General features: G+C 42.1%; 2 protein-coding genes across 11 annotated transcripts in view; one reads left to right on the top strand and one right to left on the bottom strand.

Moving 5' to 3' along the window:
* Positions 1 to 9,119, top strand: part of adam22 (ADAM metallopeptidase domain 22) — an 80,025-nt gene extending 70,906 nt beyond the window's left edge. For 5 of the 7 annotated variants that reach the window (XM_064339138.1, XM_064339122.1, XM_064339114.1 and 2 more), the window contains 4 exons: positions 1,583 to 1,683; positions 1,810 to 1,876; positions 4,880 to 5,003; positions 5,198 to 9,119. In XM_064339138.1, coding sequence (XP_064195208.1) covers positions 1,583 to 1,683; positions 1,810 to 1,876; positions 4,880 to 5,003; positions 5,198 to 5,218 — 313 coding nt within the window. In that variant the 3' untranslated portion in view covers positions 5,219 to 9,119. Of the gene's footprint in view, positions 1 to 1,582; positions 1,684 to 1,809; positions 1,881 to 3,238; positions 3,326 to 4,879; positions 5,004 to 5,197 lie in introns of those variants that run through there. The other 2 variants (XM_064339165.1, XM_064339147.1) reach the window with 2 other exon arrangements.
* On the bottom strand, positions 9,120 to 18,845 carry gtpbp10 (GTP-binding protein 10 (putative)). 4 transcript variants are annotated; one of them, XM_064339195.1, is made up of 10 exons: positions 18,708 to 18,845; positions 16,214 to 16,407; positions 12,812 to 12,903; positions 12,377 to 12,521; positions 11,944 to 12,017; positions 11,582 to 11,634; positions 11,183 to 11,290; positions 10,986 to 11,063; positions 10,727 to 10,850; positions 9,120 to 10,142 (listed from the first exon to the last, which is right to left on the bottom strand). In XM_064339195.1, exons 2-10 carry the CDS (start codon positions 16,351 to 16,353, stop codon positions 9,901 to 9,903), a joined length of 1,056 nt encoding a protein of 351 aa, XP_064195265.1. In that variant the 5' UTR covers positions 16,354 to 16,407; positions 18,708 to 18,845; the 3' UTR covers positions 9,120 to 9,900. The 4 variants fall into 4 exon arrangements, with proteins under 4 accessions (XP_064195265.1, XP_064195257.1, XP_064195272.1 ...); XM_064339187.1 differs by lacking the exon at positions 18,708 to 18,845 and adding an exon at positions 18,110 to 18,318; XM_064339202.1 differs by lacking the exon at positions 18,708 to 18,845 and adding an exon at positions 17,753 to 18,011.
* Between the last annotated feature and the right edge of the window lie 208 nt (positions 18,846 to 19,053).

Raw genomic sequence — 19,053 nt, 5'->3', positions numbered from 1 at the left:
TAATTAGACAAGAAAAGTTTCACCAGAGTCCCTGAACTGTTAGGAACAAACTTAAGCTTGCACTGTCCATTGAGCTTTGAAAGTTATCAGCAGTGTTTTACAGAAATAAAATGATCGGCACTGTTTTAATTCAGCGATGCCATGCTGTTCCTGCAAGCTGGTGTGACCCATGTTAATAGCACATTGACAGAGCTGACATGCCTCATTTAAGCGGTGCCTCCACTGGCCCATGGAGTTAAACCGTCTATCTCCCAAGTTAGAAGGAAATATGGGAAGTATGCTTCTGCATGCGGTCTACGCTTTGAGCATCAAGCTCCTTGAAGCCGTAAAGAGTCTCATCACTCCTGTGACTCATGCACAACAGGGAAGACCAGTCACCATCAGAAGAATGAAGTAGCATCTGTCAGTTGAGTCAGGGAAGAAACGCGCTTTCACACATGTCCCATGACCCCGTGCACACCCTCGGAGAAAGGGGAGAGGGGTGAGGTTTTGACGTCAGCCTGCTTACATTTACATTTTTGGCATTTAGCTGACGCTCTTATCCAGATGCCAGTGGGTAATGACAGGGGTGGAGAGCTACAAGGGAATATGAACCACAGCTCTCCATGTGTTTAATATCACCAATCAACAGCTTGTAATGTAACTGATTCAGGTAATTAATCATTATAATCACAGTCTCTTTTACAAGAGTGATCTGGCTAGGGACAACATTCAAATAGTTACTACCATAAAAACAGTAAATCAAAAAACAATTATAAACGAAAAATAATAAATAATAAATAATTACCATACCCTGAACAGTCGTTCTTCAAGGCTATCTGTGGCTGCAGTACCAGTTATGCTTTTGCTAGATTTGTCTTTGTGATTATGAACTCTATTAATTCTGCTTGTCTTTGTTTAGTTATCGTGGCCATTTTTCATCTTGCCTTCATTCTATGTCTGTTCCATCTTCTTCTTGAGAGCATTGTCTGGCTTTAAATGGTGCCACTGAGTATGGGTTTCTGTTAAGCAGTAAAAGAAACTGAGTATGTATGCAATATACTGTATATTTTGAATATACCACATGCCGTGTCCATTAGCCTAGAACTGTCTATAAAATGTCAGTCATAATTATCTGGGTTTCACAGCTCCAGAAGTCCACCTCCAGCTGGCTAAAGGGAGGCCAAAAAATATTGCCTGTATGCAGAGGCTTTCCAGTCAATGGAGTGATGCTGTGGCTACCTTGTGAAAAAATGAATCAACAGTAAATTACAGTTCTTCCAATGAAAAGATGTTCTCCATTTGCATTCATGTTTCAAATGAGTGTGACGCTTCAAGTGGCATGTGATCTCTAGCTACCAATGACAACACAGAAAACACATGAAGAAATGAGTTCCTGTTCTTAAATTCTGGAAGATGGTGCAAAAATTGTTTTTACCTGGAGCTTACCTGGGTGTCCAAGCAAAAATGTCTCATTTTCAGGATATCCATTTTTGATGATGGGGTTATCTAACAACAAACCGATAACCACGATTCCACATCGAGTAAAATGTAAAACGATCCAGGTTTTAAATAAGGATGGGGTGTGTATTTTGATATGTAGGTCCAATGGCCTGTCCCATTCCTGGAGTGAGAGGATTCCGGATGCCAAACACATCTCTGACATCTGCGAAAACGGACGACCGAGGAGTAACTCCTGGCAAGGTAACTAATCACTGTTGAGGAGGTAACCCATGCTATTCAGTATCAATTGACTCCCCTTGCCTGAATCTATGATGAGTTTGCGCTGTGTATAAAGCATAGTGACTAATTTATCCCGTGACTCTTCAGGAAACCTGGGAGGCAACCGGAAGAAGCTGAAAGGGAAGAAATTCCGCCCACGCTCCAACTCTACAGAGTGAGTAACCTTAGAAGTGCGTTTTCGGAAAGGCAAGTTTCTCATTCCTGGCCTGTTGCCAAGTTGCTCCACTTTGGTCCCAGAGCACGGCCACAGTCTAGCAGGTTTTCCCGCTCTTTGGGGAGTCCACAGAAGAGTCTCAGACTTAGCCTCAGCCCATGCCTCTGTTTGAATAAAGATGTCAGATTGCTTCAAAAACTTAACTGAGGTGTGAGCAGTGTTGAGTAGCTCTGACCATTGGCTATGGCCATCAGATGAGTTTGAGCCTCAGCTGGCTATGTACTGCATGCAGTGTACATGAGATGGAAGAAATATTCATATACGCTCATATATAATATTTATATACTCTCATATAATCTTTCTCATACTTATTGGGTGAGATTATGAGTAGACTGATAAATAGACTGATAAACAGCCCGTAATAAATGATCACGGGTACTAAGCACCATATAATGCAATGAGGCAGAGAACCCCCTGCTAAAAAAAACCTTCAATGTGATTTGTGGATTGATGTGAGATTAAATGACACTGCATCGATATGGGGAGAAGAGTACTGCAAAATGAGTGTCACGGTTGACCTCTGTGTCATTTCCTTTCTGGTTGTTTCTCCGTGGTTGTGCCTGTTCTTATTTGACGCATGTGACAGATCAAGAGGAACAGAAGTGCTTGTAACAATTTGCTACCAAACCAAAATGCAAATGATCTGTTGAATAAGCCAAATTATTTTTGGTGACATTTTTGCTGTATTTTGACACTGTAGCTCTGTAATGAAGAACTGGTATTTTTGTTAATACTTCAAAGGCACCAAAGGTCTGTCGACATCTGCTGATAATATTTAACAATTTGCATGTGAATACACGATTAGACTTAGCCAAATAGCAGTAGGCGTTTGAAAATCAGACCCTGGGTAGGTGGTGGGATGTACTAAGCTCACCTGGTGTAGTGACCGTTTAGAGCATGTTTGATGAATGCTTGGTAAGTCCGGTCACTTCCCCAGGGCTTATTGCTTATTATACAACCACTTTCGGGGCCATTTAAATAGTACACTACTGCTGCCAGTTTTTTTGCATAACAGCCACTAAAATGTGACCACACAAATTGGAGGCGATTGCCTGTGGTACTAAAACCCCAGCTGGCAAAGCACTGCATGCCGTGCACTCGTTCGCTGAGGACGTTTCGAGTCAGACGAGACGGGATGAGAAGGCATATGGTTTGGAGCGACTGTGAAGGCGCGCTTGCATCTTGGGTGGACTGAACAGAATGTCTGTGCCGAGCCCTGTTGTGTCTCTGAGATCTCGTCTCCCTTCTTCTCCCTCCTGCCCACCGCTCTCTGTTCCACCCACCATTACCCCCTCCCTGCAGGTGTTTAAGCCCCTGCTTCAAAACAGAGTATTATGTAACTAAGTGGGTAGAAGATGTGAATAAAAACACTGAAGGACCGTTTATTAGGTATTTCCAAAAAAATTATTTTGTACCCCCCACCTCCTCCTTCTCGTGCCCTTCTTTTTGGTTTTCTCTTACTTTTTCGTTTTTTTTTGGCCAGACAAGTTAAGTCATCTGCTGGTAATTCTGAGCCTGACCTCTTCGTGCGTTCATAAAGTGCTGGGCCTGGCCCCGTCGTTGTCTCAAGGGGCGATCCAACGGCTTCATCCGTCTCAAAACTGCGGAACGCCCCTTTCTCATGACCCCCTACATCACAGCGCCCCTTATAACAGTATCTGCATGACGCCGATCATTGCTTGTACTCATAGTTCCACATGAAGAAGAACACACTAAAAATTGAGGGTCTGGATACGCAGGTCCTGCATTCTATTTCGCATATTAATTTTATTAGTCCCTCTGAATATGTGTTCTTACATGTGACAGTTCATCCAAACGGTTGGAATGCATACATGGTGTGCAGTTTCAGCAAAGGAAGTACCCCAGAAGAAGGAAACAAGCAGTGCCCTGTCAGTCAGGGTGGATGCTGCAGTTGTCAGCAATCTATTCAAATAAAGTTTCAAAAAACACTGATTTGATGCACTTTATTGGACCTGTGCCTTTTGTCAGAACATGACAACCAGAAGTTGGGGCGAGTATTATATTAGATACTGAAGCTAAAATCATTTTCCTCACAGAGCTCATAAGAGTACCTTGCATCTATAGTGTAACTACAGTGTATTATAGTGTTTTCAATCAAATGTAGGTTCATAACCCATTGAGTATTAAACAGGTGAAAGTCTAAGTGCTGCACATGGAATGTTTAAATGAAATTTGGAAGAAGTATTACACCCTTGTGAGGAGACTGGACAGGCTCCAATGAGCAGAATGTAGACTTGTAGCCATCTCTATGGGTTACTAACACCTTGGAGGGGCCTTCGCAATACATCCTCATGCTCTCTTTTAACATGTAACTAATCACTTTTGTGGCATTATTATTTAGTATTACGTCCTCATTTCTTTGTGAACCTGCCTCATTTTCTCTCTGCATGTGCATTACTTCAGTATGGTGTACCTTGCCGTCTTACGCTGTCATTGTCCACTGCTTGCCATGTGATGTCATGGTTCTGCCTCTGTGTCACTGAACCCCCCCCCCCCCCCAAGTATCTGTGCTCACCAGCCTGGTCTGCTCAGCGTCACCTCATTTTCACCACGTGTCCAGCACCGGCAGCAGTCAGCCGCTGTGACTGATGCAACTTGTAGAAATGGGGCAACGGGGAGGAGACATTGAGTTGAGTACAACATGCACTGCAAAGTACTGACAGCCCCGGGAGGTTCTGAAAATCAAGAATGCCTTGTGTCTGGAGTTGGAATTTGTGGATGGGGAGGTGGGGGGGGGGGGGGTCAGGTGATAGTGGCAGTGGATGGAAGCTTCTGGAAATGGTGACCATCACCCTGGTACGGTAAGGTGACGATCCAGACCAGTGCTGTGCTGAGGGTGTGTCTGGTTCGGTCGTCTGTGTGGTTCGGTATGTGGTTTTGGACTCCTTGCACGACGCGTTTCTCCTTGTTCCCTTCCTCCAGGACGCTGTCGCCGGCCAAGTCGCCCACCTCCTCCACTGGATCCATCGCTTCCAGTCGGAGATATCCTTATCCGATGCCCCCACTTCCTGACGAGGAGAGGAAAGCCAATCGGCAAAGCGCTAGGGTAAGTATACCACGTGTCTCCTTACTGGAGAGACCCCAAATAAGGACATATATTCCCTTCACAAATGTAAGCTTGATCACTTTCATTGTGTGCTTACTGATGATGATCTTATGATATACACATTTGTTCATATTATTTTTTGCTTAACTTTAATAGCGGCTCCTCACAGTGAAACATTCTCTCTTGGTCCACAGCTATGGGAAACATCAATATAAAGCCCCTATTTACTCAGCAAAACTACTTAAGAACTACATTTTCGTCTGCTTTTATATGAATGAAAAACACAAGGAAACAAAACAGGAAAACTAAAGTAAAGGAGAGGGTGTGTATGTGAGGACCTCCCCGACCAAGCCACTCACCAGGGGGCGCTGCTGTGCTGGCTGACTCACCCTGGGCATCAAGGAGTACAATTTCACCACCAGACCACACCGTCTGTGAGCTCGTCCTGCGCTTAGGAAACATGGCCGTTGTGCAGAAGGGGGGAAAATAGCAAAATAATCACAGCGGCAACAGCGCTCAAGATAGGAACTTCCTGAACAAAAGCCTGCCACTTCCTCCTCTCCTCTCAGCTCCCGCCCCTTGCCCTCTGATGCCCCACCCCCCTCCCTCCAGGCCCACCCATGTCCAGTGTGAACGATCTCTTCGATTGGTGCTCTATCCGATGCAATTCGAACAGGTCACTATAAAGCAGGATTATTTAACATTTTGAAGCACGCGATCACTGTAGAAATAAAACACTGTATGCATGTGAAAAAAAACCCTCTGTTTATTGATTCCTTGTAGTGTTTTAAAGCGAACACAGTAGGGGACAGCATGTGGAAGACGGCGATTATGTAGGCCCTTAAAATTTGATTTCTATTTAGGCTTCTTGAGGATCAGCGATACCATTCACATCATAGCTTGCTGTGAATCATGCTCGCATTCCAGTCGTGTTCTCGTCTGGGTTTTTTTGGAGTGGGTTTGTAAATATGTATAGGTCAAAACCACAGTCAAGATGTAGTGTTTCTTATAAGACCTCTTAGAATGGAGAAAGTTGACGATGTTTGTCTTTACTGCCTCCCCCTGTCATAGTATTATTGATCAGCTCACTCAGATGAAACAGTTCAGTAAGGAAAGTCTTTTTCTTTGGTAGTATACACCTGCTACCTTAAAAAAAAAAGTTTATTTCCACAATGTTAACTGTGAACTGTCCGTGCAGCCAGAACCACATGCTAGTGCTTCTAAAATTCATTTCTGAACGACATCAAAGAAGCCTCGACAGGAAGTTCTAGGAAGTTCTTCCCTGAATTCTGATACCTACTGGTGTTTGCCAACCTTTTGAGTATGCAAGGCAGATATGCAGGAAAGGGAAATGTAACAGCGAGGAAATTATTAATTCACATTGGAAATTAAGTATAGTAACACTAAAGTTCATTTGCTTGAGCAAGCAGATATAAACACAGAAGAAGCCACAGGCAGAGTTGGCAACTCAGTGAATTATTTCAGAAGACTTCCTTATGACAGTTACCTCTGACTGAATTGTGATTGTAGACCGATGGTTCTCAAACTCGGTGTGCTGGTTTTTGTTACAGCCAATATCTTGCTTGTTGAACACGTTTCTTTCATAATTTTTCTGTAGTCTTATTAACACAATGTAGGTTTGGCTTATTTGCTTTGTCTTTAAATTAATTATCTATCAGATAGTTCGTTTTAGTGGCCAAGTGTCCACACATCCATCAATGAGGAGCCTAATGATTCACCAGTTTAATTTCTTTTCTTTTTTTACCCCTTTTCATGTAATTGCATTTATAGTTCCACACAATGTGAATACTTTGCTTAGGAAGGTGAATAATCCATCAAAATCCAAAAAAAAAAAAACATGAAAAGCATAATTAATAAACTGAACGTGTTAAAATCCTGCAATTGTGGATTTCAATTGTGGTAGGACCGAAAACCAGCATGCACAGGGGTCCCCAATACAGAGTCTGAGAACTATTGTACAGTATGGACCATTTTGATTTTTGACTAGAAATAGAGATTTTTTTTTCCAAACGTTTTTGAATTTTTATTTAAAAATTGCCATTTTAAGGGGATAATTTACCCTTGTGAAATGTTTGATAAGAATGATGTAAAGTAGTCCTGTTACCCCCCATTAGCCAGTGGACCAGGCTCCTGGACCAAGGGTGTAGGCTCCAGCTGACACCTTCAATTTTTGACATTCACTCTGATGATTGGAACATCTGAAGCCACAGATCCACCTGAATGTAAAGTTCACAATGGGGGGTGGGGGTGGGGGGGGTGGGTGGTGGGATGGGGGGTGAAATGTGAAAAACCTGTACAGTTCCTCAAAATAACTGATGAGGCATGAAGCTTTCACAGAAATATTTTGATAAAAGCAACATTTCATACAAGCATTTTTGATTTATATATATTTGTCCTGTAAAATGTTTTTTAAAACGATTGCTGTACATGTTTTTTTTAATTGCCGACGAGTACACCGTGAAGTGTCACAATCCGTTTCTTTTTTGTCGTTCTTTAAAGTTTGTGTTGTGGACTGTACTTGAGTTGATGTGTCCAGCACAGGAATTCACAGAGTTGCATTGGAAGTCAAATTTCTTAAAGATTCAATTTTTGTTCATTCAAATTTATATAATTTTGCATGCCCAAGCCATTGAGAAAGTTGACCGCTCCTTCCCCAAGATCCAACTACACCAGGCCAAAACAGACTTGTCCGTCCTCTGCCCAATTTAGAAACTGGATCTTGTGGACAACAAAAAACATAAATGTAGGACAGAATTGCGATCAGAATACTTAACGTTCACCTGGAGTTTTATTTAAATGTTCCTGGAGACATTAATCTTACTGTCATGTGTAGATACTTTCCATCCATGTATTAGGCCTGCTGTCTGTTATTTACTGAATATGCTTTTGTTTTAACGTGGGCACTGATAACGAACTTACTACTGTATGCAATAGTATTGTACTCAATATTAAGATCACTACAATATTGGATTCATATTACTATGAGTATTAGTGTTTTTTTTTTTCTTTCTTTTACTTACCGTACCAATTACAACTCTCCCAGGTTTTTTTCTCTCTCTTTAATAGTACTACACAGCCATATCTCCATCAGAGGTACGCACTCATCGTTTTATGCAAATTGACAAGTATACGGAAAGCGTGTGGGCTAGAACTGAGAAAGTTCTGCGAGCATGCTAGCATACAGCTTTTGTGGAATAACAAAATCACTGTGGGGTCTCTGCGATTCCATCTACTGGATCACCTTTGTCAGAACACTTTCCCGCTCATTTGCCACATCTTTATGATTTACAGATAAAGTTGGTGTGCAGTCATGCCAGGTGTCGGCTTCTGAATGGGCAAGAAAAAGGGAGAAAGAAGCAGCAGTCGTGGCCGAGTCGTTTCAAGCAATAGATTATACTGTGCATGTTTTGCCTTGTTTTTCTACGCCCAATCGTTCTTTAACATACTTAAGATTTGCACAAATGCTGAGGCGGTATCAAGAACAGGCCGAGAGCATTTTCTTTTGTGTCGAGGAGTAGCTTGCGTTCCAACTCGGAGGCACACGTACAGTCTTTTTATGATTGGTCCAGCAGAGTCACGCGGGCCCTCTGGACCAATAGGAATAGCGTGGAATACCATCTTGTCCTGTCTGTTGAGGCGTTCTGAAATCTTCCAAACTTTGTTACTGCCTCATTGCCGGCGCTCTGTTCTCTCTTCGGATGATCCCTGCAGGGATACTGTTGCCGCGTTACTGTTGCTGTCTGTATCTGTAAACCGGGCCGATGACGTTGAATGACTGCCCTGAGGAAACGCTTCATCCCAGCCGAGGCAAGAGGACTGGTCCCATCTCTTTTGAATGTATTTCACGCAATTCAGTCCAGAATTCCACAAGCCTGCTCAACTAGAGGCATCAGGACACTGTGTTTTTAACCTGTTAATGTCTGCTGACCCGCATCGCCAGCTCCTGATATATAAATCTATATACTTCATTCTTTTCTTTTTCCCTGTATGCTGTACATAGACTGACAATGCAAAAAATCAATGCCCATATTTTTTTTCTTACAATATCATTCAGTATTGTAATATATTTAATATAAAATAAAACTTTCATCAAAATGCCAGTGTACACGCTCTTTATGTTAACAAAGCAATGCAAAGGGAGGAGGAGCATTTACAAGCCAATTCATACACTCAAGTCCGATTCACAACTGCTCACCCCCATCATTAATTGATATTGGCAAACAACTGCCCCAAAGGTGTTCTCTCAGGATTAATTTTCCTTTATTCAGTGCACATCTTTAAAGCCCCACATGTAATTTAACCATTTTCATGGCTGTCTGGACCAATCCAGCAGCAGTCTGTTGTGGGGTGTGTGGGCTAGTTTTCCCCTGGGTCAAGAGTGTAAAGGCCTAAACACCACAGCCTAAGGAGTTACCAGCTCATCTTCAATTTAACTGCACTGTTAGGAAGCTTCATTTCTGTAGGCAATAGACCACTGCTATGACCGACAATGATAATAAGGGACTGCATTTATTTAATGTCCCATGATTGCAGTGAAGGGAGAAAACTCACCTCCACCACACCCAATGTGTGGCATCCACCTGGATAACTCACGGCAGCCATGTTGCAGCAGAACACAGCTCAGGTCGAGTCAGTTAAATCGGGGAGTAATTAGATGGCCAAACTGAGAGCGGTGCAGCAGGTTGGGAATTTCCCCATGATGTGCAGGAGACCCGCCCTGATCTCTTCCACAAGTCACATGGTATCTTTAACAATGGCAGTAAGGACCCTCAGAGTAAGGTCTCGTCTGAAAGGCCCTGTCACATATGAGCCAGTTTAGCATTGCTCCCGCAGTTGTGGGCTGGATGGCGGGCGTTCGCGTCGCTGAAGAGCAGGTTCACGCGGGCGGCCTCGGGCGGAGGGGGCGGCCGGTCGGGGGAGGACGCGCCCCTCGCAGCTCCTGGACCCGCCGCGTGCGCTCCTCCTCCGTCTGCGCGGCGGCCTGCTCGTCCAGCGACCCGCGGATGCACGCCTTCAGCTCTTCCACTCCCAGCCCCGTCGCCGCGGAGATCGGGACCACGTGCCTGAAGCCCAGGCCGCTCTTCGGGACCAGGTCCTCGGGCAGCAAACTCTTATAATCTTGAAACGAGAGACAAGAGTCCATGTGAAGGCAACAGAGCCTTGCACCTGGTGCGTGTGTATGGTATTTCAATGTATAGTGGTTTCAGCCAGTTCAGGTTTTACTAATAGGAGGCTAGTGCACTAACAGGAAACTGCCTCTAGGTGGTATGCTTGCCTGCTTACATTTAGACACCAAGCACATGTACTATATGACCAACAGTATGTGGACACCCCTTGGCCTTGGTTTTGTTGAGAACAGTGTGGAAGAACTTCACTGGCCTGCACTCAGCCCAACCCCATGCAACACCTTTGGGATCAATTGGAAAACCAAATCGCCCAATCAGTACCCGACCTCACTAATGCTCTTCTGACTGAATGGAAGAAAATGCCTACAGCAATGCTCCAACATGTAGTATAAAGCCTTCCCAGAAGAGTGGAGGTTGTTATAGCAGAAAAAGAGTGGACAAATATTAATTCCCATTATTTTGGATGATATGTTGGACGTCAGGTGTCCACATACTAACTACAGAAGATACAGTAAGGTTAAAAAAAGACACTATTCCAATCCCTGGAAACAGAATAGGGGACATTTTGTGAATTACCATCTTGGTTTTGAAGTTGATCAAGAAGCTCCTGAAGAAGCATCTCAGCTTCTGGAAGATCCATTTTATTCACAACCAGGAGGGCAGGCTTAGAGAGTAGCTCTTCCTTATATAGCTCCAGCTCCTTAAGAACACAGTACATAAATGATAGAAATGTCACTTTTAGTTATTTTTGTAGGTGGGATGCACAGACTTCTTTTTGTGATTTTTAGCTTTGAATGCAACTAAAGACATCATGTGGATTTTCTGCATACGTTACCTTGGTTAAAAGCTGTACAGTCTCAAAAGCTGATCTGAACGGTGTTTTGCTTGATAGCTGAAAACCGCAGATATCGACCTTAGAAAACAAGAGGAAAAGGAGGAGACCAGCAGGAGTGGTCCACACTGGGACTTACCATTTAAATACAGTCATAATTATACATACATATACACATATATATGTTCCAGGGAACTCACCACAAACATCAACTGCTTGGTTCTCTCCACATGTTTGAGGAATTTGTGTCCCATGCCCTTGTTCATGTGAGCACCCTCAATTAGGCCAGGTAAGTCAGCCACCGACACCTAAGAAAGGAACAAATAGAATCAACTACTTTTCCCCTACCCTCTACCCTGCTTCCACTAGACTAATCAACCAGTCTGATGGGCTAGCAGAGGAATGACAGGGTCAGGGCCAGTACCAGGACGATCATAATTCCCAAGATTAATATTAAATAAAATAATATCACTGATGTATTTAAAGCTCAAAATTCTACAAGCCTGAAATAGACGCACAGCTTGCTACCTGTTTAAAAGAGTCCGGTTGTTGTCCTGATGACCGATAAATAGAAAAAAACCAAAGGTAAGCAGTCTTACCTGCCTGTAGTCATCATACATGATTTTGCCAATCTCAGGTCTCAGGGTTGTGACTGTAAAAATGTATGAAAATTTGAGGTTTCACTTCACTGGTTTGATCTCACATCAGTGTTAGCATGTGTAGCCAAGCAAAATATGTTAAAGGCAAAAGTCTGTTCAAAACCAACCCATCTTTGCCTATAGGCTATATCTGATAATCAGATAAGACAACTGGGAAGAAAATAACATTTATAACAGCCTTATAAAGTCTTATAACAGTGCTTTGTGCTAAGCAAATATAATTTAATATTCAACACTGCTCTGAACACTATATAGTAAATACATAGCACTAGTGAATAATAAAGTATATTGTAGACACTTACATGGGTAATTCGCTATCTGTGGTTTTGCATGGGAAAGTGTGCTTAGCAATGAGGATTTACCAGCGTTTGGAAACCTGTGAAGAAACAGAACCACTGTTATAGCAAGCAAAGGGGTGGGAACTGTCATATATAGTACAGTCTCAGAGATATGAACATCAGTTTACAGGCTAATGGGTCAGCTGAACAGGGTATGGTCCTGGAAGTAGCTTAAGCAATAGTTTTTTTTTTTTTTTTTTTAATCACTGATGAAAAAAGTGAGCTTTAAACAGAAGAAGTCAAACTTTCTTGAGATAGAAAAGGATCTAAACTACACTGTGTCAACCTTAAATGTACATTTTAAGTTCTTTGAGTGGTCTGGCGGATGATCTTATTGGTTACCGAGAACTTGATGGCTCTTCCCACCCTGGTAGTAGAATGAAGAGGGTTTGCTCACCCCACAAGGCCCACGTCTGCAATGAGCTTCAGGTCCAGGCGGATTTGGCGAGCCTTGCCTTTGCTGGGGAGGAAACCGGAGTAGTGGGCGCCGCCAATGCCCCCCTTCGCCACCAGGACTTTCTCCCCCTCTGCATTCAACTCCCCTATGAGACACATATTTCAATGCAAAAGAGGGTTCCCTCATAAACCTAAGCAATGTTTGGTGACAACTAAAAGTACACATCATTTCTCCATCTTCCAATTTTTAATTTCTGCAATGGTCATGTTCCTGTGAAAACTTTAAAGACTTCTGGGTACTTGAGTAATCGCAAGGACAAACCATTGTGTCATTGTGTAGAGAAAATCGTAAAATGTCCCAAGCCTATGTCTGACACCCAGGTTTGGTCCCTGAAATGGCAGCAGCTCTGCTGTGAGTAGCAAGCCAGAAACTTACCTATGACCGCCCCTTCATCTGTGGTGACGACGATCCCGACGGGAGCCAAGATTTCTACATCCTCTCCGTTCTCCCCCTTCAGGGCATGGACACTGAAAAGGAAACCCCGCCCACCTCAGGCTCATTTATTTCCAACAAAATAACATCTCACCATGGTGGAGACAATAACAGACTCCACTGCAGAATTATAAGGCAGTTTGTTAAGCCATTATTTGCAAAAACAAAGGGGCAGGCTTTGATTAACAGACGCTTAGATTTTAGGGAAATAAGCGTCTGAAAGCCTGCCTCTTTCAACTGCTGGAACTAAAAATCCAACCAAATGAAATAAACCCTGGTAAGCAGTAATGACAGGGAAACTCACCTAAAAAATACACCAAAACAATAATGTTAACAGTCTCCACATAGCCTAATTGGGAGACCTTGGGAAATAATGAACACAACCTTTTTCCATCTTTCATCTTTCTATACCCTCCCCCCTAAAGCATTTGTGTATTATTTTCCCTTCACATAAACTACAGACCTTAAAAACCGACATTTGTAATTGTTTTACTTGAATAGTATAATGTATAATCAACGGTTTCCTTTCTGTATGGCGGTCTATGTGTAAACTGACTGCTAGTAGTGTCTCTTGGCCAGGGCTCCCTTGAAAAAGAAATGGAGCTCTCAATGGGGCTCCCCTGGTACCATAAAGGATAAATAAGTATATAGACGAAGCAGGCAACCAAATGCCATTCTAATTAAACACCGAACACGGAGCACCAAATCCCTTCCACCGAAGGTTAAATATTCTTTGTCTCTGGGGTCTGTCATTTAGCTTATCAGCCCTCCTGTTCAGTGAGTCATGGGAGCGGCCTGGGTCTGCCAGAGGCTTCTTCAGGCACAGCCGTATCTCTGGGTACCATGGGAGCCTGGGAGCACCGCTGAGGCACCGATTAAGTAAAAAAAAAAAGCCACCAGTCAAATGGAGAAAGTTCATCTGCTCTCAAAGTTCACGTCTGACTGGAGACAGCCCACACTGCGGCACTGGAGCGGCACATCCCTGCTCCTACCGAACAAATGCCGATTTCGATGAACTTTAAAAAAATACGTCAAATTCTAAGCGAAAAAAATTATATGCGCTTAGTGAGGAGGTTAATGATTTAGCTGTTCCATCCCCCCCTCCTCGCTCCACAATTGCAAAAGCCGACAACTTCGGACCAGGTAAAGCCTTCAGCTTTTCTGCGTATTGTGAAATTACTCTTACTTTTTTTACTAAAGAAATCAGCAACTGTGGTGCGTTGTTTGCGATGCACCACATTCATAACATAATAATGTCAACACGCAGCAAAGTTGTCATTGTCACTCATCAGAAAGATTTTTATTTTTTTCTCTTTAGACAGTTGTAGTTCGAAAGACAGACGTTGAACTTAAGTTAAACCACTAATTTTTTGTGCTTTTAGTCAGTAGATATGATGGAGGGGAGGTGGTAGGTAACTAATAAATTAATGTTAAAGGTGCCTGTAGACTGTTTTTTTAAATGAATTTAATTCATTCATTTTAATATGTATTGGACCATGTTTGTGCAAAGACTACCACCACAAATAAATGTCAGACCAGTATGAAACACTGAATGTTTTTAATACATTACTAGATTTTGTCCTAATTGAAAGACATATAACTGACCACTTCAAATGCTCTCCTTGGGCTTTGTACCTGAAGAGTGTATGACATTTTTGTGGGCGTGCCCTCTTTTTCCGACTGGATCTATTTCAAGTGCCTAGGCAAGATGTTTACCACTGCTCCATTTTCTTTGCCTATGCCCTGTTGGTTGAAATCATAACTTAGTGGGTTTATGTTATGAAGTTTTTTTAACTGCGTCAAAACATCTCATTATTAATACACAAAACGACCATATCCTTAGGCTACGTCTGTACTATTTTATAATAGCCAATTTAAGTGTCGCAGGAAGAGATGTTAAATTCTCTGAGCCGTGTTGATTACGTTGCCTTTTCATTTGAATTTAACAGCAATCTAAACAAATATTGTTATGCGCTTTCACACTGCGGTAGATATTTTTCTCTAATGTGTTTTGAATGTGGGTGAAAAGAGTCCCAGTCACGAAGCCTGAAGTCAGGAGAAGTACTGCCTCTTGCGTCACTCGCATTTTATTGGTGAGCGACACTATATGACCAAAAGTATCTGGACACTTCTAGATCTGGGGCTGTTTTTCATTGTTTGGGCTAAGCCCCTTTAGTTCCTGTGAAGGCAAATCTTAATGATACAGCATACAATCACATTCTAGATGATTCTATTCTTGCCCAACAGTTGGTTTCAGCATGACAATGCCCCCAGGCACACAGAGAGGTTCATATGAAAATGGTTTAATCAAGAATGGTGTGGATCTGCAGGTTATTGATATCCTTAATTTAGTGGTCAGATGTTTTTCCACGATTGAGGTGCGTTTTCTCTTTTCTGAGATCCACTTTCGTACTTACAAGACATTTTCATAAATTTCTTTGTAACATCATTCTTCATTGTCACGATAAAAACGATAAATTGACAAACACTTGACATTGGACTACATACACAAGCACACTTCCCAGCAATCTTTGAATGTCAGAAAAGAATAAAATACTTACTATACTACGGTTTCAAAGAAAGCACCACAACTAATTAGATGAATGTTTGCAATACATTCTCTAGATAAGTTAGACATGCTCAGAGGCTATTATAAAGTTTAAAGTGAGTAGTCATAAACCCATTATGTTTGTTGAAGGATACGTGAAGCCTGTCGACAAACAAATAAAGGGTATATAAAGCACATCAATCAGAAGAATGTCAAAGCTTTTTGAGTTTCTTGCAGAATCTAAAAGTATCACACATACATTGATACAAAACATCACACTGTATCATACAAAGACAGTAGAATAAATGATGTGCCACTAGCTATATTCAGAATTTACAGCAGAATACAGCATGTTTGGCCATCCAGGTGTCAGAGCAGCACAAAGAAGTCAATGACTTTGGGGAAACGGTCAAATTATTCCAATCACTGACAAACCCTCATTGACCGGTCAGTGCTCATTTCTGGGTAACGTCACTGTCTGGGGGTACAAGGGCTGTGACTGTGTAATCAAATCGCCACAGGAATGACACGAGCCACATTTTTATGCGAGATGCAGCACGCCTCTCTTCCACAGCGTGTCTCTAAGCTTTTACGATCGTAGTGAATTAACGATGCACTCCCGCACACACGCTGGTGAGTCACCGGGAGCCCAAAGACGAGAGTTAACTAAGCCTTTTCTGGCGTGAACTGCAATTTACGACAATCAAATTAATCAGCCAAACACCCTGCAAACCTGGGCTACCCGCGGTCACGGAAACGGCAGTCAAACCGAAGGAAATATAAAAATCACGACATACCTGCTATTAGCTCCGGTTCCAGCAACAAAACGTCTGTGAGGGTACTTGTCCTTGATTTTCTTCAGGGTGAGACCATCTTTGGCTGTCACCCAAATGCTCCCTCCCTTCCCCCCCTGGCCACCCAGGCGAGGCAGTCCCATCCCTCCGCTGCCACCTCTCACATAAAGACGGAGGTTGTCCACGAAGTTGCCATACTGACAAAGCAAACACACAGCACATCAGGATTGAGTATAACACATTAATACATTTTGTGTTAATACTGTCAAGGTATCACACCAACAGCTCACCTTGATGAAAAATAAATGCTGCTGGTCAAAGATAATCACCTTAAGGGTGAACATATAACCCTCCCACCCCGAACATGACAAGAGGAATTCCTTTATACTGAATATGTAGAGAAAAAAATCTATTGCGGAGTTTACTTCTTTACGAGGGAGGAAGGTATTAAACTAAACAGAAAGTAAATGGGAATATACAAAAGCCTGTTATAACACTGCAGTGCAGCCTACTAATAATGACCTTAACAGCATGTGGTGGGTAGTTAGTTAAATTAATTCAACTTTCCACCAGACTCACAGCAAATGGCAAAAGAACAGATAAGGTAATTGAAACAGTCATACCTTATTTCAACAATGTAATCTATTTGTAACGCACCACCACAAATGTCTTCCTTAAACTTTGATAAGATTTGTTCTTTATTTTGCAACAGGTACTAACTGAATGCCTAAACAGGATTTCGTGTTACAGGTTAGGTCAGATCAAATGGCAAGAACGATACAACATAATTTACCAAAGGGGATACCGTGTTTATTGTTATCGGCTATTTGTTATCCACATGCTGGTGATGCAATCTACTAGCTGGCCAGAGAAATGTTTAACATGTTTGTACCAGACCTTTTTCTTTAACACTTTAAACAGAAGCACATTCCTGCAAATTACAAACATTTTTTTATATAAACGTGTTTTGTCCAATATTCTCGTGTGCGTGTATTGAGTGTTTTTGGTTAGTAATATGATCATCGGATATTCTTATGGACCAGCAGGAGTTTTCCAATTTTACTAGCATGGAGGTGAAGTATTTCAGACGCATATTTGATACACGTCTGACTTTATGGAATTAGGTTAAAATAAAAATGTAAATAATTTGATAATTATCTATTAAATAACAAGCTATATACCCTAATACACAATGCTACTTTCACATAGAGATCAATCTATAAGTAACACAGCTGGTTGTACCGTGCAAAATGTACCGTGTTCATTAGGCAAACGTATTTGTTTGATCAGTTTTCTTCTTAATTATAACTCGTTCTCTATCAGATCGTGAAGCGTGTTCGCAAAACAGGTGGTCATTAAATCTGTTCACTAAACTTCCATTTCGTTTCACCTGATCATGAGTGCAGTGAATTATCGAAAGTTAACTACGAACACGAGGCAACAGCTGGCCATCATTAATAATATCTATGTTCTTCCCTTATCTTAGCAATTAATCTCAGATAGATATCCATTGGGTACAAGTTCATCATCAGCTAGCATTACCTAGGACTGTACTGCACCCGTCTGTCTCTCTATCCAAACTTGTTGACTATGCGGAGATCCCGTTTCAAAATCATCAATCGTTTGCAAGTCATCCAACGTTCGCTGAGCGATAAGACTACGTTACAGCTAACACGCTTTAACTAGAAAAATATACTTATAACGCTAGTTGCGTTCTAGAAAGTGACCTAAGGTTTTACAGTTACCATACATTAGGCTACATTTTTCTACAGTCTAGGGTTACAACCAAATCACAACGTGTGAAGCGCGACTGACACTCGGATGGCATGGCAATTGTGCCTTGCCTTAGAATGCTAGGTTAACTTAGCTAGCAAGCAAAACACACGGCTCTTTACAAACCTTCCTGAAACAGATTCTGCTGGTCCAAACCATGTTGTACCTGCTGCCCAAAGAAATAGTGTAAAATAATACGCTTAATGAAATATTACCCTACTGCTGACAATACATTTTGTTTAATTTCTGAGCTGAAATATAGCTACTAATATCCAGCTGTCGCACGTAAACGCCCCTCACCCATCACGACAGCATGTTCACATTCAGCCGAGTGAAACAGGAAATGTGAAAAGTCTCTTCAATTCGAGCACTCATTGGATAAAACATGTGGCAATCATGTATCGGCCAATTATATCAGTGATACATATAATAATTTATGAGCTCCGTAGCGATTCGCGAATGCTAACCACCAAACCTAATCTAATTCATATTGCGGTGTGGGCGAGATTGTAACTTTGTGTCAAAGACTACAATAGGCTATCTGTGGATATATTGTGTGTTGTAAAGGTAACAAATGTAAAACTCCAAAATTCCATCACTGGTATTTCATGTGCACAGCATTCCTTGGATGAAGTCCATTTAGCTGAAAGTTGCATTGGAAGAGTCTACAATTAGCTTTATGTTTAAGCTGAATATCACTGACCTATGTGGAACCGTTTCTCACCTACACGTGATTCCAAATCAATGAAGTTTATCGTTCTGGACAGTTCTGTATGCGTTGGCGGTTTTCACAGCTTCGTGTTTGTCTTATGCTACTCAGCTTTGCATTTGTTCTGCTTAACCCAGACACTGTCGGTCTGAGGACGATGTCACATTACTTGCTCGCGGTAATGTGCTTGTTGCTCATAGTACTAATACAATGACGCTAGGCTTGTGGGCGGTCACCACTATAAAATAACACAGGCATGAAACAGCAACTCATACTTTCCCCAACTGTGTTTCGTCCAGCTGTGAAGGGTAGCTGAATTTGCATACTTCATTGTTTCTGGATCATCTTTCAGTGACAGCAA

Source organism: Anguilla rostrata, chromosome 1 (assembly GCF_018555375.3).
Source record: "Anguilla rostrata isolate EN2019 chromosome 1, ASM1855537v3, whole genome shotgun sequence".
In the NCBI taxonomy this organism is placed as follows: domain Eukaryota; kingdom Metazoa; phylum Chordata; class Actinopteri; order Anguilliformes; family Anguillidae; genus Anguilla; species Anguilla rostrata.
This window is presented reverse-complemented; position numbering and strand designations above follow the sequence as displayed.